This window comes from Pempheris klunzingeri, chromosome 17 (assembly GCF_042242105.1).
Source record: "Pempheris klunzingeri isolate RE-2024b chromosome 17, fPemKlu1.hap1, whole genome shotgun sequence".
NCBI classification, from domain to species: Eukaryota; Metazoa; Chordata; class Actinopteri; order Acropomatiformes; family Pempheridae; genus Pempheris; species Pempheris klunzingeri.
Genome location: NC_092028.1, coordinates 1,804,912 through 1,828,979, shown reverse-complemented (window position 1 = coordinate 1,828,979; position 24,068 = coordinate 1,804,912). Strand labels below are relative to the sequence as shown.

Here is a 24,068-nt window from a genome sequence, read left to right as displayed (position 1 = left end):
CGTGTTTCTGTGTACTTTTTTATTCTTTAACAATACAATGATACAAACAATATATCAATATAACAATAACAGACACATAGTTAAACACATTTGTTTGGTTTTTTCACTGAAACTTAATATACAACTTCATTAATGTCCCGAAAACAGGAAAATGAGCTTTTATTTTCAGTTAATTGACATTTATGAATGTAAATTACATTTTTCCATAAAAATAAAACAAAAATTATTTTACTGGTGACGCTGGGCGTGTCAGGTGATGACGCGGCTTACGTCACCGACGAAAACCAAAACATCCGCTGGCTGCACGTCTGCAGCTAGCTCGTTAGCCACCGAGCTACATGACGGAAAACAGCAGGTTTTTTATGTAGTCACAGCTACGTGAGCCACACCAGTGCTTCACCCAGGGCGGTGAAACAGCAGCCACTCAGGTTTGAGTCTCATGTTGTTTTTCTTCTGGCTTCAGGTTTAATGTGTCACATTAGCTAACTAGCTAGCTAGTTGCTCGGTGTAAAACACAGAGGTTTGTTTGCTCTGTTAGCCACACAGACTGTAAACAGGCTCCCACGGACGGCGCGGAGATTTAGGATAAAGGTGGGAATTACATGAGAAATGATGGTGAAACTTCAGAGAGGAAGCTAACGTCAGCTACCCGCTGCTAGTGACAGCACAAAGCTAACAGCTAACAGCTAACTAACTGGTTACTAGCATCAAATGTGAAGTGCTTCAGCCTGTCAGCACGATGGTTTGTCTCTAGTGTGAGCAGAGTGATAAAGGAGAGCAAAAAAAAGGTCCCTTTAACATAAAACCAGGTGGAGGGCCGCGTGGATCCAGTCTGTGTCAGTGCTCTCAGACTGATCGATCTGATCGGGGCTGTTGTACTCATTCAGCCACTGAGAGAAGATACAGGCACCCTCCGCCCCTAACTGGGTTAAACACGGTGCAACTGCACGGCCCTGAACCGGCCCAGTGTCGGCCCTGATCCAGCCCTGATCCGGCCCAGTGTCGGCCCTGATCCGGCCCAGTGTCGGCCCAGTGTCGGCCCTGATCCGGCCCAGTGTCGGCCCTGATCCGGCCCAGTGTCGGCCCTGATCCGGCTCAGTGCTCCAGCTGTGTTGTTATGCTATGATTCACACCCACCTCCTCAAAACACTCTCCTCACTCATGTTTCTGGAGCACAGCACTGTTATTGGTGCAGTTATTAAAAGATTTGACATGACTTTATTTAAAAGAACAAGGACACTTCAGATATTGGCTTTGTTTTCACGTAGCAACACAGTGCATCTCAGTGATGTACAGTATATATATATGCATTAGGGCTGCATCTAATGATCTAATGTTTGATTCGTCGATTAATCTGTCGATTATTTGTTTGGTCTACAAAAACTAAGAAAATTGTGACAGTAATTTTCCCTCACAGCACTGGGGCTGTTTTAAAGGGTTAGTTCTAATCAGCATTAACCCTTTAAAAAAGTCACACAGTAATACAATCAAACTAACATCGAGGCAGCAGTAGACCAGAAACTGTTCTGTGAGGTAAAATTACTGTTTTTGCCAATGAAGTTTGGAGCTGAATAACAGCATGACTGCTTTCTGTAGACTTAAATGACACCAGCTTCTCTGTGTCTCAGTCTCCGTCCCACCTGTTGGATCAGAGCGTCAGGATAGGGAAGCAAAGTGCAGAGGCAGCTGCCGCCGGTGCAGCGAGCCTGGTGGACAAAATGTCAGAAAGCCCTGAGAAGAGCGCCTCGATGTCGGCTCAGGAGATGAAGGAACAAGGAAACCGGCTCTTCCTGAACCGCAAGTACCTGGAGGCCGCCGCCTGCTACAGCAAAGCCATAGTAAGGACAGAGTGATGGGGCCAGAGTGATGGGGACAGAGTGACGGGGCCAGAGTGACGGGGCCAGAGTGACGGGATCAGAGTGACGGGGGCAGAGTGATGGGGCCAGAGTGATGGGGCCAGAGTGACGGGGACAGAGTGACGGGGCCAGAGTGACGGGGCCAGAGTGACGGGGCCAGAGTGACGGGGCCAGAGTGACGGGGCCAGAGTGATGGGGCCAGAGTGATGGGGCCAGAGTGATGGGGCCAGAGTGATGGGGCCAGAGTGACGGGGCCAGAGTGACGGGGCCAGAGTGACGGGGCCAGAGTGATGGGGCCAGAGTGACGGGGCCAGAGTGACGGGGCCAGAGTGATGGGGCCAGAGTGATGGGGCCAGAGTGATGGGGCCAGAGTGACGGGGACAGAGTGGCGGGGACAGAGTGATGGGGCCAGAGTGACGGGGCCAGAGTGACGGGGCCAGAGTGATGGGGCCAGAGTGATGGGGCCAGAGTGATGGGGCCAGAGTGACGGGGCCAAAGTGACGGGGCCAGAGTGACGGGGCCAGAGTGATGGGGACAGAGTGATGGGGCCAGAGTGACGGGGACAGAGTGGCGGGGACAGAGTGATGGGGCCAGAGTGATGGGGCCAGAGTGATGGGGCCAGAGTGACGGGGCCAAAGTGATGGGGACAGAGTGATGGGGACAGAGTGATGGGGACAGAGTGATGGGGCCAGAGTGACGGGGCCAAAGTGATGGGGACAGAGTGATGGGGACAGAGTGATGGGGACAGAGTGATGGGGCCAGAGTGACGGGGCCAAAGTGATGGGGCCAGAGTGACGGGGCCAAAGTGATGGGGACAGAGTGATGGGGACAGAGTGATGGGGACAGAGTGATGGGGCCAGAGTGACGGGGACAGAGTGGCGGGGACAGAGTGATGGGGACAGAGTGGCGGGGACAGCATACAACATCATAGTGTTTCTCCTAAAGATGTCTCTTAAAATGATTGACCGTCCTGTTGTACTTAAAGGTTGTGTAAGAGGGGGAGGAAGGCGTCAAATCTGTGGATGGATCAATCACGTTTCAATGTTTTTGTCTTGATCCCTAAATTGTCCACTCACCAAAGAGAAGAGATGTTCTGTATTTTTAGAGGTCTGATGAGGTGTTTCCTTCAGCCTGTTGGCCTGTTACAGACTCTAGTCACAATAAAAGCTGTATTTTAATGGACATTGTGTCTTAAATGCAGAGAAAAACAGATCAGGCAAAACTCACGACACAACAGACGGCTTTTGCTAATGTTTGTTAAAAACATGGTGCATCTGTACAGTACTTGTGTTTGGGTGTCTCCCCTCTCTCAGACCCACTGTCCCTCCGTCCCAGCGTACTACACCAACAGGGCGCTGTGCTACGTGAAGCTGCAGCAGTACGACAAAGCTCTGGCAGACTGCAGACACGCTCTGGAGCTCGACAGCCAGTCAGTCAAAGCTCACTTCTTCATGGGCCAGTGTCACCTGGAGATGGAGAGCTATGACGAAGCCATCGGCAACCTGCAGAAAGGTACGAGGCGTTTTCACTAAAGCAGTCACTGGCATTGAAACAGAAATTCAGTGGGGTTTTGGGCCATTTGAAGGTAGAAGTAGTTCACACCAAACTGAAAAAGATACACGTCAGATATATTGGAGGGTAATTCTGTTTTGGTCTTGTTGACCTTTTTGTTAAAGAGAGAATTTTTTTATCTAACCAGAAACAGCTGTTACATCACTGACTTCACCAAACTCCATTTACAAAAACAGTGTGACTGTGGTGATTTTTAAAGCATCAAAGTTATAGCCGAGTGGTTACAGCGCATACCACCAGTTCGATACCAGCTGGCGGCCTATGTTGATCTTTATAAAATAACAGCAAAGTCACAGGAAAACATAAACTAACTGATGGAGGCAGCAGCAGAGCAGCAGCTCCTGTGTCCTGTTCTCTAAAATCCCTGTTTTAGTGAATGTAGTCTGGTGTGTGTGCTGTTTGTGGTTAAACCAAAAGGATCTTCCAGGTCTCTCTCTGTAGGGATCCTTTCCATGATGCTGTCACACACTTACAATAACACTCTGAGCCTGTCAGTGGATCAAACAAGCTCTTTCAGTGGACCTACTGTGATCAGGTGCAGTTATCCCAAAGGATCACGTTGCAGCAGGCTCCAGAATATGTAGAAATAGGGCCAAAAATACCAGAGTTCTCCTTTAACACCTTGTAAAGTTTGCTGCCTTCCTCCACATTCAGCAGTTAGGGGGCGACATTATCATCCTATTGGAGGACTGATGACTAATTATGTTAACTTATAGTTCATCTGTCTATGTTTCATTTCCAGCTTATAACCTGGCAAAGGAGCAGCGGCTGAACTTTGGCGACGACATCCCCAGCGCCCTGCGGATCGCGAAGAAGAAGCGTTGGAACAGCATGGAGGAGCGGAGGATCAACCAGGAGAGCGAGCTGCACGCCTACCTCACCAGACTGATCCTCGCTGAGAAAAAGAGGCACGTCGAAAAAACCACATGAAGAAAACACACGTCACTCTGACAGAGGTGATGGTTTTATTTTTTTTTTAAAGTGCTGTCTGTGTGCTCTGAACCACAGGGAGCTGGAGGGCTGCAGACAGAAACAAGAAGACAAGCCGGACGACAGCAGAGTTCAACACAATCCAAACGACATCCACACCAAACATGTAGGTTTTTAATAAGTGATCCAGGAGTGTTTTTATCATAAATCATGTAAAATATTAGAGCAAACAACAACCTCAGGTGTGTTCTTCACCCGACTGGCATCAGTTGTGGGTTTACAAAGACTTTCTGTACCAACAGGTGGTAATAAGTGATGTCACAACAGGAGTCATCATTTTTAGACAAACACACAAGGTAACAAATATCACCGTGGTTAAACTGTCAAAGTATCAAGATATCAGGGCCAAACTACTTTCACTTCACACTACAAGTCCTATTTCCCCAGAAGAGAAGTGGCCTCGGTGCCTCACCTGCCTCACTATAAGGAGTCGCCCGCAGACACAAACAGTTCTGTTAATGGAGCTCCCCATTCACACATGTCACACATGTTTTTATGATCACCTTTGTCCAGAAAACTTTGTTGACTTTTCCGTGGAGAGAGAAAAGAACGTTTGTCAAGACTCAGAAACGGTACTGACAGTGAAAAACTCTCCAAATCAAACTTCCTGTCTTCCCTCTGATTGGAGAAACAAGATATTTTCTGATCACATGGTGTTCCACTGAATTTATAGTTCCTGGTCAGATCAGAGGAGAGATCTGGTCTGGGACCTCAGTCGGTACCAATGTTCAGCCCAGATTAACTGGTAATGTGACGGGTTTACTCATCCAAACTTAAAGCTCCGGAGCTTTAGGGGCCAGTCTTCGCTGGCATAACTGCTGCTGACAGATCAAAGCCCTCTGAAGAACAGACCCAGACTCCTGTAGTCTTCTGCCCTCGTCTTGTCTCACTGCAAAGCGTCAGCAGGTTTCACCACACCAGTGCCTGTTTTGTTTAGATCTGTTTCCCCATGAGATCCCGTGAGGTGATGCATTGCTCCCTCCGACACAATAATCTCAGTCATATTCATCGTTGTTTTCAGATCTGGCAGTGTGAGCATGTTTGAGATTAGAGAGAAGAATGGGACGTTTCTCCTTATGTGTGTGATGCAACCCGATTTTACAATCGATTTTAAAACTCCCGTAGTGTCGGCCTGAATTACTATGACGGGAAATCCTCCACAAGTGTTACTGAGCAGCACAATAGTCCTGGAATCGGTGTTCACACTGACCTTCACACTTCAGTCACTCCACAGGATTGTCATTTATTCTGTAAATTGACCTTTAACCTGTTCATATTTGAGTGTGTGTAACCTATAAAACGTCTCATTTTCTACAGGACAAGTATCTGTCGGACATGGAGGAGCTGTTCTGTCAAGTAGACGAGAAGAGGAAGGTCAGTGATGAGGAGTGTAAACTAAACTCAAAACCAACGTGACTGTCGGTGCAAGTTACCAGAAGTGAGTTCAGGAGAATCTGATTGTTTCTGCTGTGTGTTTCTATCAGAAGCGTGAGATCCCGGACTTCCTGTGTGGAAAGATCAGCTTTGAGCTGATGAGAGAACCCTGCATCACTCCCAGCGGGGTCACGTACGACAGAAAAGACATCGAGGAGCATCTACAGGTAGGAGCTCCTGATTCCAGTCATTCAGTGGTTAATGGACTGGTGGGTTCAGCTGGACTCTAGAAACTGTTGTAGTTACATTTAGAACAAATCTGTGCACAAATCTGAATCTGTGAAATAAGTAAAGCTGTCCGATAAATGCAGTGGAGAAAAAGGTGAAATATTTAGATTTAGTGGAGTAGAAAGCAGAAAGTAGCTCTACTTTTTGATTCTGTAGAGTACAGAATGTGAGTAGCTGTACCTGCTCACTCACTGCCAATAAAGAAAAGTCTAAAGTCTAAAGTCTTTCCTTCACCTTCATCTTGACTGTGTGATCGAAAAGATGCAACACAGTGGTCTTAAAAATCCACATTAAGGGCAGGTGCAAGAAACAGGAGCACTAAAAACTGAGATTAAAGAGAGATTTAAAAACCCCAAAGTTACAGGAAAGGCGGTAAAATGTAGTAAAAGTTTCAAGGTAAGTTTGAAAAGATGACGAGGAGCTTTTTGATGTCTGTTATTAAGGGGAGAAATATTCAACTGTTATTATGAACAGATCTAAGTGTTGAAGACGTGTGTGTGTGTGTCTGTGTGTGTGTGTGTGTGTGTGTGTCTGTGTGTGTGTGTGTGTGTGTCTGTGTGTGTGTGTGTGTCTGTGTCTGTCTGTGTCTGTCTGTGTCTGTCTGTGTGTGTCTGTGTGTGTCTGTGTGTGTCTGTGTGTGTCTGTGTGTGTCTGTGTGTGTGTGTGTCTGTGTCTGTGTGTGTCTGTGTGTGTGTGTGTCTGTGTGTGTGTGTGTGTGTGTCTGTGTCTGTGTGTGTCTGTGTGTGTCTGTCTGTGTGTGTCTGTGTGTGTCTGTGTGTGTCTGTGTGTGTGTGTGTGTCTGTGTGTGTCTGTGTGTGTCTGTGTGTGTCTGTCTGTGTGTGTCTGTGTGTGTCTGTGTGTGTCTGTGTGTGTGTGTGTGTCTGTGTGTGTCTGTGTGTGTCTGTGTGTGTCTGTGTGTGTGTGTGTGTCTGTGTGTGTCTGTGTGTGTGTTGTCTTGCAGCGAGTCGGCCATTTTGACCCAGTGACGCGCACCCCTCTGACCCAAGATCAGCTCATCCCAAACCTGGCCATGAAGGAAGTGATCGATGCTTTTATTTTGGAGAACGGATGGGTGGAGGACTACTGACCAATGAGAGGAAGGAAGGGAAGTGATTTCAGAGGGTTCATGGACGGAGACGGAGCAGCGTGTTCGGTCGCTCTGTCGTCGGCTTAAGAAAAGTTCAAACCTGCAACAAATCCCACGCTCTCCTAAACCCAGACGCTTTAAGCTCACCTGTCGTGTCCTCGTGTCTCCAAGTGACAAAGTGATTTACAGGAGGAGGGAAAAGGGAGAGAGAAAGAGATAAAACAAGGAGTGAATGTATTTGAACCCACAAAATCAAGAGAACAGCCAAAGAAAACAAAAAGTTCTGAAGGTGCTTTTTTAAAGAGGTGCAGTTATTTGGTCTCACTAGAGGTCGCTGTTGTCCAGCCTGCGGCGTGAAAGAGGCCTCTAAAATAATACTAAGAGTAAAACTGCACCAACACACTACAGTACCAAAAGCAGAAGTACACAGGTACAGAGAGATGTGATGGTTTAACATGTTAGAGGCATGTTATCACTGCAGCTGTTCCACGTGGACCTCATTTCTACTTCTTTTTGTCTTAACGTCCTTTTGCTGCAATTTGAAGTGCAGCTAAGTCAAAAGTACAATATTCCCCACAGGACTGTAGTGGAGGAGAAGTATGAAGTAGACTCAGATAGTTCTCAAGTATTTCAACAACAGTACTTGAGTAAATGTACTTTCCACCAAAGTGTGGCCGACACCAGCGTGAACCAAATGCATCTAATCAGGCAGAACATGTCGCGTGTGCTTTAATCAAGTTAGTGACCATCAGGCCTTTTCACTGCAACCTCACTAACATATAATAAACCAACTGATTCTGTCCAAACAGCAGCCGCTGGAACAGAGAAGAAAAGAAGTCACTTTCACACTTAAAAAGCTTTTAAAAACAGATGAAGTCACTAAAAACAGGTTGAAAAGCCACTTAAAACAGTTACTAATGACGTCTTAAGACCAAATCCCACTGCAATTTCAAAATATTTTGTTATTAGTAATAAGTTTTGAGGACGAAGCACTTTACGTTTAACTTTTAAGGATATTAAAAGTACTTTAGATACTGAAATATGGAGCAATCAGAGTTAAAGCTGCAGTTAGTGATCGTGTTCCATTATAGGAGCCCTTGAATTTCACACTGTTGGTGACCTGCAGTGTTATTTCAGCCAAATGAGTGAACTAATATAACCCACTGCAGCTTTAAGCACATGCTCCTGACAGCAGTAATGAGTCTGATGAGCTTTTCCCAGACAGACGGTAACAAAATGTGAGCCGCTGCTCGTTTCCATCCACTCAGCTGACCGTAGCTGATGGAGATGAACAGCAGGTGGAGCTGATTCTGCAGTCAGTGCCATTAAAGAAGAAGAAGGGGACATAAAACACAAGAGTCGAGGCTCAAAGGACGTAAAAGCAGGTGGGAGACACGCTGGAAAAGAGCCGTGTTATGTGTTGAAGTGAGGAAGGTCGTGACCTCGTCGCCGCTCCACACACATCAGGTGTGTCCAGTGGTGACGTGGTGAATCCTGCAGGTGGTGAACTGAGATTTCAGGTGATCTAAGGTGAGACTTTCCTCCTCCAGCAGACCAAGGTGACAGCAGTCTGGAACAGGAACACAGCTGCTTTGTCGTATAATAAACTTCCTGATTTCCAATCAGTCAGTGAAACTGATCAGTGAACCTTAGTTTGATCTTTGGTTGTTCAACAGCCCCATCTTACTCGTGTTTACAGGGACCAGTCAGAGCAGTGTGAGGACGTCCGTGCAGTCTGACAATGTCATGTGACTCAATCAGCTGATTTGCCAGTATTGATCATCAGTTTCTGTAGTAATCCATGCTGCCGCTCAGTGAATGAAAATCCTGCGCACTACAATCGGATTGTTCCAGTAAAGTAATCAGATCATATTAGAGAGCTGCACTGTGCATCGTTTCTACTGTGAATGTGGAAAAATGTTGCGTTTGCTGGCAAACTAAAAGAAGGGAAACTGTAGCGTTGCAGCTCAGACAGAGTTTGTTGTATGTTGGAAGAAAAGACCCGTGTTTGTCGTGTGTATTAATCAGCTAATTGAGATTTTATGTAAAGGGCAATTTTGGTATTTTTAAACCTGGGCTGTTTTGTTTTTTTTAACATCTTGGTGTCTAAAATGGTGTCAGTAGATCGCCTCAGCCTGAAAAAACAGCCTGCAAGTGCTTGTTTGATCCACTGACAGGCTCAGAGTGTTATTCTAAGTGTGTGACAGCATCATGGAAAGGATCCCTACAGAGAGAGACCTGGAAGATCCTTTTGGTTTAACCACAAACAGCACACACACCAGACTACATTCACTAAAACAGGGATTTTAGAGAACAGGACTCAGGAGCTGCTGCCTCCATCGGTTAGTTTGTGTTATTGTCTGACTTTGGTATTTTAAACTTTGGTATTAACTTTCTTTGGTATTTTAAAACACCAAAGTCACGCAGAGTGCTGTGTTCTGCAAAGTACAATTTCTGTTTTTGTCAATGGAGTTTGGTGTGGACCTACTTTACGGTGCAGCCATTGCAGCCCGTTTGGTGTCTGCTGGCTGAGGTGATCTACTGGACCAGTTCCAACACTTTTAGTTCCTACCAGTCACTCAGACACCAGGATGTGGACACAGAGGACCAGGGGGAGAAACAACAGTTACCCTTTTTATGAGTGAACTCTGGTGCAGCTTCTTTATGCTTAAACAACATTTGTGCTTGTGATTTGTTTTTTTTACAGTTTCCCTGTTGAATTTCACGTTTATTCTTTGATTGGTGGGTTTCCAGACGTTCTGTATCTCTGTTGTCATACATCAGTACCAGGAAACAGCTGTGCTCTCAGACTGAAACACAATTTCATGCACAAGTGTGTTCTCACTTGTTTTTGTGATAATTGGTTATTTAAATGTTTCCTTCGATTTAATCGTGACAATTAAAATCCAGTCGAGTTAAAGTCTGATTTTCTGTGTGCGTCTAAAACACTTTAATGATTTAATGATGACTGAAGGCTGGAAGGTTTCCTTCTTCAGTCCGTTACTGCACAACCTGCTGCCCAGGACGTTTGAAAGTGTTATAAGTGTAATAAAATAGATGTTCCATGTTATGTACATATGACTTTGTCTTTTACTACATTCAAAGTACTAATACCACACAGTACAAATACTCTGATACAGTAAAAGTCCTGCACTGAAAATGTTCCTCCAGTAAAAGTGTGATGAGGAAAATGTGTTTAAAGAGTTAAAGTAAAAGAAATGGAGCAGTAAAGTGTCCCCCTGAGACTGGTCTACATTCTATCAGTAGATTATTGATCCTCATCATCATTATTTCCACAGGATGCCGTCAAATCTGAAATCTGTGTCTGTGGAAGGAGCCACAGAAATGATCTGTTTTAATGTCAGACATCTTTATTCCTGTAACGAGACAGTTCAGCCAACAAACACACAGAAGAGCCATAATTCTCACATGTATTGTGCAGGACGTGGTCTCTTTTAGCTCCTTTGGTCACTAAATACACACCATCATCATCATCATCATCATCATCATCATCATCATCATCAGTAGGAAATGTGACTGAATTTAAGCAGCGCAGTAAAAGGATTCACCTGGAATGTTTCTGGGGTGATCCAGATTCAAAACTGATCCCTGAAATATTAAATACAGTCGGCTGTTGTTGGTCCGTCTGCACTGGAGGACAAACTCAGATAAAGTTATCCAAGGAAGGTGGAGATGAAAACGCTGGTGTCCAGGTTGAGGGTGGCGTGCCACCAGCGGTCGGGGAAATACAGCACCTGAGGGACAAACACCAGACTGTCAGGAAACAGGAGGGAAAAGCTCTTCGATTGACTTCTCTCACATGGTTTTCTGTTTTCAAGTCAAACTACTGCTGAAACCAAAGCAGTCATGGCAGGAAACAAACTCTTTCCCATAATTTACTTTTGTTCCAATGAAACTAGACTCTTCTGTTTGGTGCTTTTTCAGCCATGGAAAACAAATAAGATGCATTGAAAATATTACTTCTTCATGTGTTTTCTGATGTCTTGCCAGCAGACACCAAACGGGCTGCAATGGCTGCAACGTGATCCTTTGGGACAACTGCACCTGATCACAGTAGGTCCACTAAAAGATCTTGTTTGATCCACTGACAGGCTCAGAGTGTTATTCTAAGTGTGTGACAGCATCATGGAAAGGATCCCTACAGAGAGAGATCTGGAAGATCCTTTTGGTTTAACCACAAACAGCACACACACCAGACTACATTCACTAAAACACTGATTTTAGAGAACAGGACACAGGTCGCTCGTCTCATTGCTGTGACTTTGGTGTTTTGACATGTCAGTTTGACTCAAAGTAAGTTTTTAAAACAAAGACGTCACACAATAACACAAACAAACTAACTGATCAAGGCAGCAGCAGACCAGCAACTGCCGTGTAAAATGACTGTTTTTGTCAGTGGAGTCTGGTGGCTTTACAGAGCGTGACGTAAAGTTGACAGATTAAATGAACAGATTTATTGTTCCGGTCCAAAGATGTTGGACAGAAACTAAAGCATGCTGAGGCTGCTCACCTCTCCAGGTCTGATGGTGCACTCCAGCGGAGCCTCGTCCTCGGGCAGGTGGGGGTAGGTCTCCGTCACCCAGGACAGGGTGGTGTGGTTTGGGTGGAAATGAGGCTCCTGATCAGGCGGGTAGAGGAACCAACGCTGTGGGATCACAACCCAGTTATTCTCTTCACTGCAAGAGGCTAAAGCTTTGACACGTACCACACAACTAATCCAACACATTGAGGACAGGACACACTCAGTTTGGGATGAAATAAATCTGTGTTTGTTTCACCTTTCTTCCATAGATGACCTCGGAGTAACCGGGGCCGTGCCAGTGAAAGGGGACTCCTGTTCCAGGACCTGAGGACAAAACAAGTCGATCTGAAGGTTAGAGCTGCGATTTGTGCCTTGAATGGAATCATCATTTAGATATCTGGCTGTAGAGTTCTGGTATTTTTAAACCCTCGGTGTCCTCATCCTGGTGTCTGAGTGACTGGTAGGTACTAAAAGTGTTGGAACTGGTCCAGTAGATCACCTCAGCCATTATCATATATCACTCTTCAAACACACCAGACTCCATTCACAAAAACAGTGATTTTACCTCAGGTCAGCTGCTAGGTTTTTGCGTTACTGTGAGACTTTGGTGTTTTAAAGGGTCAGATCCAACACACTATTTGTGTGACACACAAGAAGACAAAGAAACTAACTGATTGAGGCAGCGGTAGATCAGCCGCTCCTGTGTCCCCGGGTTAAAAACACCAGACAAACCCTTTAGATCTACAGAACAAACACTGACCTGCGATCCCGAAGCTGTACGCTCCGCTGGTGTGAGGCAGGACGTACGGCGGAGACTCGTACTGGTCAAACAAACTCTGCCACTCTGTGAAGTTGTTGTCTCCAAAAAAGTACAGAGTGTCTGAGGAAGAGAGACAGGCAGGTTCTTCAGAGTAAGACGTCTGCAGTCCATGTTTAAGAGAAACGTCTGTTTCTTACTGTCATGTTTCTTCTGTATGTTCCTGCTCTGAGGGATGAACCTGCCTCTACTCTATACGAACTCCTTTTAACAGACCTCATAATACTAAATACTAAGACAGTGTGTGTGTGTGTGTGTGTGTGTGTGTGTGTGTGTGTGTGTGTGTGTGTGTGTGTGTGTCAGTGAGCCTCACTGTTGCTGACATGTTCCTTCACCATCATGAACACACACACTAACGTTTACCCTGACTCTGTCTCACACACACACACCACAAATACTCACTAGAGCACCAAATGTGGATTCATCCGCCGCTAAAAATAGTCCCTCTGTTCATCCGATAAAAGCTACAGAGAGCAGCTGTTCGTAGGGAGCCCTTCTCTACTCATGAATCTACGTGTTTGTGAGGTGTTTTTAAAGATTTATGTCTTAAGTAGGAACCAGTGAGCTCAGAGCTGAGAGCCACAGGCAGGAAGTCAGACGGTAATGAGAGACGGACCAGCAGGTTGTTGGTTTATGTCTGCACATGCTGACAGAAAATACCAACAGCCGGAGCTCTGTGAAGTCTTGCAAAGGTAAATCATCATCTTTCCTACACATATTTTCACTGCAGTTCATTGTTGTTCTGCACTTCTGCTCAGGAAAGAAGCAAAAGTTCCCTCAGTGACAGAAGACAAGAAGAAAGCTGCTTTATGTATAAGGTTGTGATCAGTCCGTCACATTAAGTGCTCTGTGCCCTGCAGACAAGCTGTGGGGCAGCAGGACGGAAACCTGAAGCCTCCTGAGGTGGAAACATGTTGTCACTCACCGCTGCCGAGGGCGTCGGCGGTCTGAGGCCTCAGAAAAGCGTCCACGTACTCCTGGAAGGGAACGTCCACTGGAGCAAAGTGATCACAGAGAGTGTTTGGTGAGAGTTCAGCAGTAAAAACATCAGGATAAAGACCCCTGCAGGTTATCACAGGTGTTGGACATGCATACCTTTCCTGTAAGAGTAAGTGTTCGCTGTACTGAGCCGCACCCTCCGCTCACCATATTCCTCTAGTAAACTGGACTTGGAGCACAACGACCTGAATTTCTAAAAACAAAGTCAGTGTGAAGCAGTTAAAGTCCAGCGTTGTGTTCACATCAGCAGGCTGAGGGAGCTTTACATGTTTATACGGATTAATCCTTTTATCCTTTTTTTGTTGCCAGTGTGTCAACAGATTGTGATGTGACTTATCAGGATCAGTGACGGCAGAGATAAAGTTTTATTTAGCGCCTGGCCGAACAGGAATGTGACCAACGACGGGGGAAAACATCAGCAGGGCACTGGACTCATGGAGGGACCTTCGTTTGGAGCTCATCTTACTGACGTTACCACTGCTGGTGGTTTAATCCATCACTTTTTACTATTTAATACATCTTGCTCTAATAATAAAGTAACTAAAGCTGTCAGATAATGTAGTGGAGTAAGAAATAGAAGATTTCCCTCCGAGATGAGCTGCAGTAGAAACATAAAGAAGCAGAAAATGGAAAGTATCCCAAAATTTCACTGACAGAACTTGAATAAATGTACTTAGTTACACTCCAACACTGTATTTTAACATGTTAATTAATACCATCAACTGTATGAGAATGCATGTTGTCACAGTCAGAGGTTGGATGTTTTATCCTTTTTTTAAATAATTCTAATAATAGTACTTCAAATAATCACTCAGTGGGTGAACGTACCGTGTTGTCAGTGAGACCTCTGAGGATCACCGGTCTGCTGTAGGCGTATCTGAAAACAGGACAGAGTCAGAACAGCTGGAGCCTCACAGTCTGATTTATGGTCGTACTGCACAGAAACACGGCTGGAGAGCCTTCATCCACCATCCTGTCCTCTGATTGGTCGGTATCAGTCTGTAAAGAAGCGTCCTCTGATTGGTCGGTATCAGTCTGTATAAAGAAGCGTCCTCTGATTGGTCGGTATCAGTCTATAAAGAAGCGTCCTCTGATTGGTCGGTATCAGTCTATAAAGAAGCGTCCTCTGATTGGTCGGTATCAGTCTGTATAAAGAAGCGTCCTCTGATTGGTCGGTATCAGTCTATAAAGAAGCGTCCTCTGATTGGTCGGTATCAGTCCGTGTAAAGAAGCGTCCTCTGATTGGTCGGTATCAGTCTATAAAGAAGCGTCCTCTGATTGGTCGGTATCAGTCCGTGTAAAGAAGCGTCCTCTGATTGGTCGGTATCAGTCTGTAAAGAAGCGTCCTCTGATTGGTCGGTATCAGTCTATAAAGAAGCGTCCTCTGATTGGTCGGTATCAGTCTATAAAGAAGCGTCCTCTGATTGGTCGGTATCAGTCTATAAAGAAGCGTCCTCTGATTGGTCGGTATCAGTCTATAAAGAAGCGTCCTCTGATTGGTCGGTATCAGTCTATAAAGAAGCGTCCTCTGATTGGTCGGTATCAGTCTGTAAAGAAGCGTCCTCTGATTGGTCGGTATCAGTCTGTGTAAAGAAGCGTCCTCTGATTGGTCGGTATCAGTCTGTGTAAAGAAGCGTCCTCTGATTGGTCGGTATCAGTCTGTATAAAGAAGCGTCCTCTGATTGGTCGGTATCAGTCTATAAAGAAGCGTCCTCTGATTGGTCGGTATCGGTCTATAAAGAAGCGTCCTCTGATTGGTCGGTATCAGTCTGTATAAAGAAGCGTCCTCTGATTGGTCGGTATCAGTCTATAAAGAAGCGTCCTCTGATTGGTCGGTATCAGTCTGTAAAGAAGCGTCCTCTGATTGGTCGGTATCAGTCTGTGTAAAGAAGCGTCCTCTGATTGGTCGGTATCAGTCTGTGTAAAGAAGCGTCCTCTGATTGGTCGGTATCAGTCTGTATAAAGAAGCGTCCTCTGATTGGTCGGTATCAGTCTATAAAGAAGCGTCCTCTGATTGGTCGGTATCGGTCTATAAAGAAGCGTCCTCTGATTGGTCGGTATCGGTCTGTAAAGAAGCGTCCTCTGATTGGTCGGTATCGGTCTGTAAAGAAGCGTCCTCTGATTGGTCGGTATCAGTCTGTAAAGAAGCGTCCTCTGATTGGTCGGTATCTGTCTGTAAAGAAGCGTCCTCTGATTGGTCGGTATCGGTCTGTAAAGAAGCGTCCTCTGATTGGTCGGTATCGGTCTATAAAGAAGCGTCCTCTGATTGGTCGGTATCGGTCTATAAAGAAGCGTCCTCTGATTGGTCGGTATCGGTCTATAAAGAAGCGTCCTCTGATTGGTCGGTATCAGTCTGTATAAAGAAGCGTCCTCTGATTGGTCGGTATCAGTCTGTATAAAGAAGCGTCCTCTGATTGGTCGGTATCAGTCTATAAAGAAGCGTCCTCTGATTGGTCAGTATCAGTCTGTAAAGAAGCGTCCTCTGATTGGTCGGTATCAGTCTGTATAAAGAAGCGTCCTCTGATTGGTCGGTATCAGTCTATAAAGAAGCGTCCTCTGATTGGTCGGTATCAGTCTGTAAAGAAGCGTCCTCTGATTGGTCGGTATCAGTCTGTATAAAGAAGCGTCCTCTGATTGGTCGGTATCAGTCTATAAAGAAGCGTCCTCTGATTGGTCGGTATCAGTCTGTAAAGAAGCGTCCTCTGATTGGTCGGTATCAGTCTGTATAAAGAAGCGTCCTCTGATTGGTCGGTATCAGTCTATAAAGAAGCGTCCTCTGATTGGTCGGTATCAGTCTGTAAAGAAGCGTCCTCTGATTGGTCGGTATCAGTCTGTATAAAGAAGCGTCCTCTGATTGGTCGGTATCAGTCTATAAAGAAGCGTCCTCTGATTGGTCGGTATCAGTCTGTAAAGAAGCGTCCTCTGATTGGTCGGTATCAGTCTGTAAAGAAGCGTCCTCTGATTGGTCGGTATCAGTCTATAAAGAAGCGTCCTCTGATTGGTCGGTATCAGTCTATAAAGAAGCGTCCTCTGATTGGTCGGTATCAGTCTGTGTAAAGAAGCGTCCTCTGATTGGTCGGTATCAGTCTGTATAAAGAAGCGTCCTCTGATTGGTCGGTATCAGTCTGTAAAGAAGCGTCCTCTGATTGGTCGGTATCAGTCTATAAAGAAGCGTCCTCTGATTGGTCGGTATCAGTCTGTGTAAAGAAGCGTCCTCTGATTGGTCGGTATCAGTCTGTATAAAGAAGCGTCCTCTGATTGGTCGGTATCAGTCTGTAAAGAAGCGTCCTCTGATTGGTCGGTATCAGTCTGTAAAGAAGCGTCCTCTGATTGGTCGGTATCAGTCTGTAAAGAAGCGTCCTCTGATTGGTCGGTATCAGTCTGTGTAAAGAAGCGTCCTCTGATTGGTCGGTATCAGTCTGTAAAGAAGCGTCCTCTGATTGGTCGGTATCAGTCTGTGTAAAGAAGCGTCCTCTGATTGGTCGGTATCAGTCTGTGTAAAGAAGCGTCCTCTGATTGGTCGGTATCAGTCTGTGTAAAGAAGCGTCCTCTGATTGGTCGGTATCAGTCTGTATAAAGAAGCGTCCTCTGATTGGTCGGTATCAGTCTATAAAGAAGCGTCCTCTGATTGGTCGGTATCGGTCTATAAAGAAGCGTCCTCTGATTGGTCGGTATCGGTCTGTAAAGAAGCGTCCTCTGATTGGTCGGTATCGGTCTGTAAAGAAGCGTCCTCTGATTGGTCGGTATCGGTCTGTAAAGAAGCGTCCTCTGATTGGTCGGTATCGGTCTGTAAAGAAGCGTCCTCTGATTGGTCGGTATCGGTCTGTAAAGAAGCGTCCTCTGATTGGTCGGTATCGGTCTGTAAAGAAGCGTCCTCTGATTGGTCGGTATCGGTCTATAAAGAAGCGTCCTCTGATTGGTCGGTATCGGTCTATAAAGAAGCGTCCTCTGATTGGTCGGTATCGGTCTATAAAGAAGCGTCCTCTGATTGGTCGGTATCGGTCTATAAAGAAGCGTCCTCTGATTGGTCGGTATCAGTCTGTATAAAGAAGCGTCCTCTGATTGGTCGGTATCAGTCTGTATAAAGAAGCGTCCTCTGATTGGTCGGTATCAGTCTATAAAGAAGCGTCCTCTGATTGGTCGGTATCGGTCTATAAAGAAGCGTCCTCTGATTGGTCGGTATCAGTCTGTATAAAGAAGCGTCCTCTGATTGGTCGGTATCAGTCTGTATAAAGAAGCGTCCTCTGATTGGTCGGTATCAGTCTATAAAGAAGCGTCCTCTGATTGGTCAGTATCAGTCTGTAAAGAAGCGTCCTCTGATTGGTCGGTATCAGTCTGTATAAAGAAGCGTCCTCTGATTGGTCGGTATCAGTCTATAAAGAAGCGTCCTCTGATTGGTCGGTATCAGTCTGTAAAGAAGCGTCCTCTGATTGGTCGGTATCAGTCTGTATAAAGAAGCGTCCTCTGATTGGTCGGTATCAGTCTATAAAGAAGCGTCCTCTGATTGGTCGGTATCAGTCTGTAAAGAAGCGTCCTCTGATTGGTCGGTATCAGTCTGTATAAAGAAGCGTCCTCTGATTGGTCGGTATCAGTCTATAAAGAAGCGTCCTCTGATTGGTCGGTATCAGTCTGTAAAGAAGCGTCCTCTGATTGGTCGGTATCAGTCTGTATAAAGAAGCGTCCTCTGATTGGTCGGTATCAGTCTATAAAGAAGCGTCCTCTGATTGGTCGGTATCAGTCTGTAAAGAAGCGTCCTCTGATTGGTCGGTATCAGTCTGTAAAGAAGCGTCCTCTGATTGGTCGGTATCAGTCTATAAAGAAGCGTCCTCTGATTGGTCGGTATCAGTCTATAAAGAAGCGTCCTCTGATTGGTCGGTATCAGTCTGTGTAAAGAAGCGTCCTCTGATTGGTCGGTATCAGTCTGTATAAAGAAGCGTCCTCTGATTGGTCGGTATCAGTCTGTAAAGAAGCGTCCTCTGATTGGTCGGTATCAGTCTATAAAGAAGCGTCCTCTGATTGGTCGGTATCAGTCTGTGTAAAGAAGCGTCCTCTGATTGGTCGGTATCAGTCTGTATAAAGAAGCGTCCTCTGATTGGTCGGTATCAGTCTGTGTAAAGAAGCGTCCTCTGATTGGTCGGTATCAGTCTGTATAAAGAAGCGTCCTCTGATTGGTCGGTATCAGTCTATAAAGAAGCGTCCTCTGATTGGTCGGTATCGGTCTATAAAGAAGCGTCCTCTGATTGGTCGGTATCGGTCTGTAAAGAAGCGTCCTCTGATTGGTCGGTATCGGTCTGTAAAGAAGCGTCCTCTGATTGGTCGGTATCGGTCTGTAAAGAAGCGTCCTCTGATTGGTCGGTATCAGTCTGTAAAGAAGCGTCCTCTGATTGGTCGGTATCGGTCTGTAAAGAAGCGTCCTCTGATTGGTCGGTATCGGTCTGTAAAGAAGCGTCCTCTGATTGGTCGGTATCGGTCTATAAAGAAGCGTCCTCTGATTGGTCGGTATCGGTCTATAAAGAAGCGTCCTCTGATTGGTCGGTATCGGTCTATAAAGAAGCGTCCTCTGATTGGTCGGTATCGGTCTATAAAGAAGCGTCCTCTGATTGGTCGGTATCAGTCTGTATAAAGAAGCGTCCTCTGATTGGTCGGTATCAGTCTGTATAAAGAAGCGTCCTCTGATTGGTCGGTATCAGTCTATAAAGAAGCGTCCTCTGATTGGTCAGTATCAGTCTGTAAAGAAGCGTCCTCTGATTGGTCGGTATCAGTCTGTATAAAGAAGCGTCCTCTGATTGGTCGGTATCAGTCTATAAAGAAGCGTCCTCTGATTGGTCGGTATCAGTCTGTAAAGAAGCGTCCTCTGATTGGTCGGTATCAGTCTGTATAAAGAAGCGTCCTCTGATTGGTCGGTATCAGTCTATAAAGAAGCGTCCTCTGATTGGTCGGTATCAGTCTGTAAAGAAGCGTCCTCTGATTGGTCGGTATCAGTCTGTATAAAGAAGCGTCCTCTGATTGGTCGGTATCAGTCTATAAAGAAGCGTCCTCTGATTGGTCGGTATCAGTCTGTAAAGAAGCGTCCTCTGATTGGTCGGTATCAGTCTGTATAAAGAAGCGTCCTCTGATTGGTCGGTATCAGTCTATAAAGAAGCGTCCTCTGATTGGTCGGTATCAGTCTGTAAAGAAGCGTCCTCTGATTGGTCGGTATCAGTCTGTAAAGAAGCGTCCTCTGATTGGTCGGTATCAGTCTATAAAGAAGCGTCCTCTGATTGGTCGGTATCAGTCTATAAAGAAGCGTCCTCTGATTGGTCGGTATCAGTCTGTGTAAAGAAGCGTCCTCTGATTGGTCGGTATCAGTCTGTATAAAGAAGCGTCCTCTGATTGGTCGGTATCAGTCTGTAAAGAAGCGTCCTCTGATTGGTCGGTATCAGTCTATAAAGAAGCGTCCTCTGATTGGTCGGTATCAGTCTGTGTAAAGAAGCGTCCTCTGATTGGTCGGTATCAGTCTGTATAAAGAAGCGTCCTCTGATTGGTCGGTATCAGTCTGTAAAGAAGCGTCCTCTGATTGGTCGGTATCAGTCTGTAAAGAAGCGTCCTCTGATTGGTCGGTATCAGTCTGTAAAGAAGCGTCCTCTGATTGGTCGGTATCAGTCTGTGTAAAGAAGCGTCCTCTGATTGGTCGGTATCAGTCTGTAAAGAAGTGTCCTCTGATTGGTCGGTATCAGTCTGTGTAAAGAAGCTTCCTCTGATTGGTCGGTATCAGTCTGTAAAGAAGCGTCCTCTGATTGGTCGGTATCAGTCTGTAAAGAAGCGTCCTCTGATTGGTCGGTATCAGTCTGTAAAGAAGCGTCCTCTGATTGATCGGTATCAGTCTGTAAAGAAGCGTCCTCTGATTGGTCGGTATCAGTCTGTATAAAGAAGCGTCCTCTGATTGGTCGGTATCAGTCTATAAAGAAGCGTCCTCTGATTGGTCGGTATCAGTCTGTGTAAAGAAGCGTCCTCTGATTGGTCGGTATCAGTCTGTAAAGAAGCGTCCTCTGATTGGTCGGTATCAGTCTATAAAGAAGCGTCCTCTGATTGGTCGGTATCAGTCTGTATGAAGAAGCGTCCTCTGATTGGTCGGTATCAGTCTATAAAGAAGCGTCCTCTGATTGGTCGGTATCAGTCTGTATGAAGAAGCGTCCTCTGATTGGTCGGTATCAGTCTATAAAGAAGCGTCCTCTGATTGGTCGGTATCAGTCTATAAAGAAGCGTCCTCTGATTGGTCGGTATCAGTCTATAAAGAAGCGTCCTCTGATTGGTCGGTATCAGTCTGTAAAGAAGCGTCCTCTGATTGGTCGGTATCAGTCTGTGTAAAGAAGCGTCCTCTGATTGGTCGGTATCAGTCTATAAAGAAGCGTCCTCTGATTGGTCGGTATCAGTCTATAAAGAAGCGTCCTCTGATTGGTCGGTATCAGTCTGTAAAGAAGCGTCCTCTGATTGGTCGGTATCAGTCTATAAAGAAGCGTCCTCTGATTGGTCGGTATCAGTCTGTAAAGAAGCGTCCTCTGATTGGTCGGTATCAGTCTGTAAAGAAGCGTCCTCTGATTGGTCGGTATCAGTCTGTAAAGAAGCGTCCTCTGATTGGTCGGTATCAGTCTGTATAAAGAAGCGTCCTCTGATTGGTCGGTATCAGTCTATAAAGAAGCGTCCTCTGATTGGTCGGTATCAGTCTATAAAGAAGCGTCCTCTGATTGGTCGGTATCAGTCTGTGTAAAGAAGCGTCCTCTGATTGGTCGGTATCAGTCTGTAAAGAAGCGTCCTCTGATTGGTCGGTATCAGTCTATAAAGAAGCGTCCTCTGATTGGTCGGTATCAGTCTGTATGAAGAAGCGTCCTCTGATTGGTCGGTATCAGTCTATAAAGAAGCGTCCTCTGATTGGTCGGTATCAGTCTGTAAAGAAGCGTCCTCTGATTGGTCGGTATCAGTCTGTGTAAAGAAGCGTCCTCTGATTGGTCGGTATCAGTCTATAAAGAAGCGTCCTCTGATTGGTCGGTATCAGTCTGTAAAGAAGCGTCCTCTGATTGGTCGGTATCAGTCTGTATAAAGAAGCGTTCTCTGATTGGTCGGTATCAGTCTGTATAAAGAAGTGTCCTCTGATTGGTCGGTATCAGTCTGTGTAAAGAAGCGTCCTCTGATTGGTCGGTATCAGTCTGTAAAGAAGCGTCCTCTGATTGGTCGGTATCAGTCTATAAAGAAGCGTCCTCTGATTGGTCGGTATCAGTCTATAAAGAAGCGTCCTCTGATTGGTCGGTATCAGTCTGTAAAGAAGCGTCCTCTGATTGGTCGGTATCAGTCTGTGTAAAGAAGCGTCCTCTGATTGGTCGGTATCAGTCTATAAAGAAGCGTCCTCTGATTGGTCGGTATCAGTCTGTATAAAGAAGCGTTCTCTGATTGGTCGGTATCAGTCTGTGTAAAGAAGCGTTCTCTGATTGGTCGGTATCAGTCTGTATAAAGAAGTGTCCTCTGATTGGTCGGTATCAGTCTGTGTAAAGAAGCGTCCTCTGATTGGTCGGTATCAGTCTGTGTAAAGAAGCGTCCTCTGATTGGTCGGTATCAGTCTGTAAAGAAGCGTCCTCTGATTGGTCGGTATCAGTCTATAAAGAAGCGTCCTCTGATTGGTCGGTACCAGTCCGTGTAAAGAAGCGTCCTCTGATTGGTCGGTATCAGTCTATAAAGAAGTGTCCTCTGATTGGTCGGTATCAGTCTGTGTAAAGAAGTGTCCTCTGATTGGTCGGTATCAGTCTGTATAAAGAAGTGTCCTCTGATTGGTCGGTATCAGTCTGTGTAAAGAAGCGTCCTCTGATTGGTCGGTATCAGTCTGTGTAAAGAAGCGTCCTCTGATTGGTCGGTATCAGTCCGTGTAAAGAAGCGTCCTCTGATTGGTCGGTATCAGTCCATGTAAAGAAGCGTCCTCTGATTGGTCGGTATCAGTCTATAAAGAAGCGTCCTCTGATTGGTCGGTACCAGTCTATAAAGAAGCGTCCTCTGATTGGTCGGTACCAGTCCGTGTAAAGAAGCGTCCTCTGATTGGTCGGTATCAGTCTATAAAGAAGCGTCCTCTGATTGGTCGGTATCAGTCCGTGTAAAGAAGCGTCCTCTGATTGGTCGGTATCAGTCTGTAAAGAAGTGTCCTCTGATTGGTCGGTATCAGTCTGTGTAAAGAAGCGTCCTCTGATTGGTCGGTATCAGTCTGTAAAGAAGCGTCCTGTCCTCTGATTGGCTCCTTCAGACACACTGGAGTAAAGTCACCCCCAGAAGTCCACCTACCTGTGGATGAACTGCTGGTAAGAGAGGGAGCAGCCGTCCCACACATCGATGCTGCAGGGACCTTCATCCTGTAACCTGACACCAGAGCTGAAAGACCTGGACACAGACACAGAGACAGACATGGAGACAGACATGGACACAGAGACAGACATGGAGAGGAGCTCTGAGCAGAACTGCTCTTCAAGCAGTGGGTCTTGCCAAAGGTATGAATTCTATACAAAACATCACTGAACTTTTCCTCTCTTCTCCTGGAGAGGAGTTTAGTTTAAGATTGCTTCATGAAACCCTTTGTCAGCCACTCGAGCAGTCATCATTAACATGTCGGCCACGTTCAAACATTTTCTCCTTTATACAATCACTGTGTTCACATTTATTTTCAAAACTTGTGAAAACTTCTGCGGTGTGTTTGGATTTGCTTGTCATCAAGGTGGACCTTAAAGTGACGGAATTTTAAACGGAGTTTGGTGTGAAGTTCAGTCAGATTAGCAGGTGTGTGTATGCTAACATAAGCCGTATTTTACAAATGGAAAAATCCATTTCATTGTAATAATCCCAAACTATGATATTTTAAAATAACCTGACCTGTGAGCTGTGTCACTGAGGTGTGTTGAGACTCACCAGCCTCCGTCATCTAACGGCTCCGCTGCCTTCAGCACAATGAAACATAACACAACCAGCTGTGAACGTTTGTTTAATGCAGCCGTATTGTAGTCCATTAAAAACTGTGTCCCTGCAGTTTAAATTCAACTAAATAAAGAACAATCCGAGGTGAATATCTCACATTATCCCAAAATATGAACGGCTTTTCGCTTCCTGTCAGAGAGCCAATCAGAAAACACCACATTCATCTGACCGGGACGTGTGCTGCGTTCAGGCTCCATGGGAACTATAAGCACTACTGTGTAAGTAGTTTTAATACTAAAAACAACACGACTGCACCTTAAACTGGATTACACCATATTCTATTACAGTATGTTTTATCATATACTATATTTTTTAGTGTAATATGTTATATTTTACATGTGTGTGTATAGTATTATATATACTATGAGCGTATATCTTGACCTATAAAAACTAAATGACTAAAATCACATGTATATTACATGCCACTGGTGGAGGAAGTATTGTTATTTTATACTCAGGTAAAAGTAGTAATACCACAGTAAAACAATTCTCATACCTACTCTACATTGAAAATAAAAGTCCCGCTTTCAAACCCTCAAGTAAAAAAGTATTAGCAGA

General features: G+C 45.4%; 2 protein-coding genes across 2 annotated transcripts; one reads left to right on the top strand and one right to left on the bottom strand.

Annotated features, from left to right (window-relative positions):
- Positions 1-290: 290 nt before the first annotated feature.
- LOC139216645 (E3 ubiquitin-protein ligase CHIP-like) lies at positions 291-10,241 on the top strand. Its single transcript, XM_070847831.1, has 8 exons — positions 291-428; positions 1,629-1,838; positions 3,170-3,368; positions 4,171-4,336; positions 4,437-4,524; positions 5,736-5,792; positions 5,903-6,019; positions 7,042-10,241. Exons 2-8 carry the CDS (start codon positions 1,719-1,721, stop codon positions 7,165-7,167), a joined length of 873 nt encoding a protein of 290 aa, XP_070703932.1. The 5' UTR covers positions 291-428; positions 1,629-1,718; the 3' UTR covers positions 7,168-10,241.
- A 295-nt stretch (positions 10,242-10,536) lies between these two features.
- Positions 10,537-23,631, bottom strand: jmjd8 (jumonji domain containing 8). Its single transcript, XM_070847832.1, has 9 exons — positions 23,445-23,631; positions 22,827-22,922; positions 14,355-14,403; positions 13,623-13,719; positions 13,453-13,521; positions 12,471-12,590; positions 11,967-12,034; positions 11,699-11,833; positions 10,537-10,922 (listed from the first exon to the last, which is right to left on the bottom strand). Exons 1-9 carry the CDS (start codon positions 23,540-23,542, stop codon positions 10,842-10,844), a joined length of 813 nt encoding a protein of 270 aa, XP_070703933.1. The 5' UTR covers positions 23,543-23,631; the 3' UTR covers positions 10,537-10,841.
- Positions 23,632-24,068: the final 437 nt, after the last annotated feature.

Coding starts and splice junctions, on each gene's coding strand:
- LOC139216645 (XM_070847831.1), top strand. CDS start 1,719: ATGTCAGAAAGCCCTGAGAAGAGCGCCTCGATGTCGGCTCAGGAGATG. Junction 4,337..4,436: donor ATCCTCGCTGAGAAAAAGAG/GCACGTCGAAAA, acceptor TCTGAACCACAG/GGAGCTGGAGGGCTGCAGAC. Junction 6,020..7,041: donor ACATCGAGGAGCATCTACAG/GTAGGAGCTCCT, acceptor GTTGTCTTGCAG/CGAGTCGGCCATTTTGACCC.
- jmjd8 (XM_070847832.1), bottom strand. CDS start 23,542: ATGGACTACAATACGGCTGCATTAAACAAACGTTCACAGCTGGTTGTG. Junction 13,720..14,354: donor GAGGTCTCACTGACAACACG/GTACGTTCACCC, acceptor CTTTGTTTTTAG/AAATTCAGGTCGTTGTGCTC. Junction 12,591..13,452: donor CGCCGACGCCCTCGGCAGCG/GTGAGTGACAAC, acceptor TCTCTTCCTCAG/ACACTCTGTACTTTTTTGGA.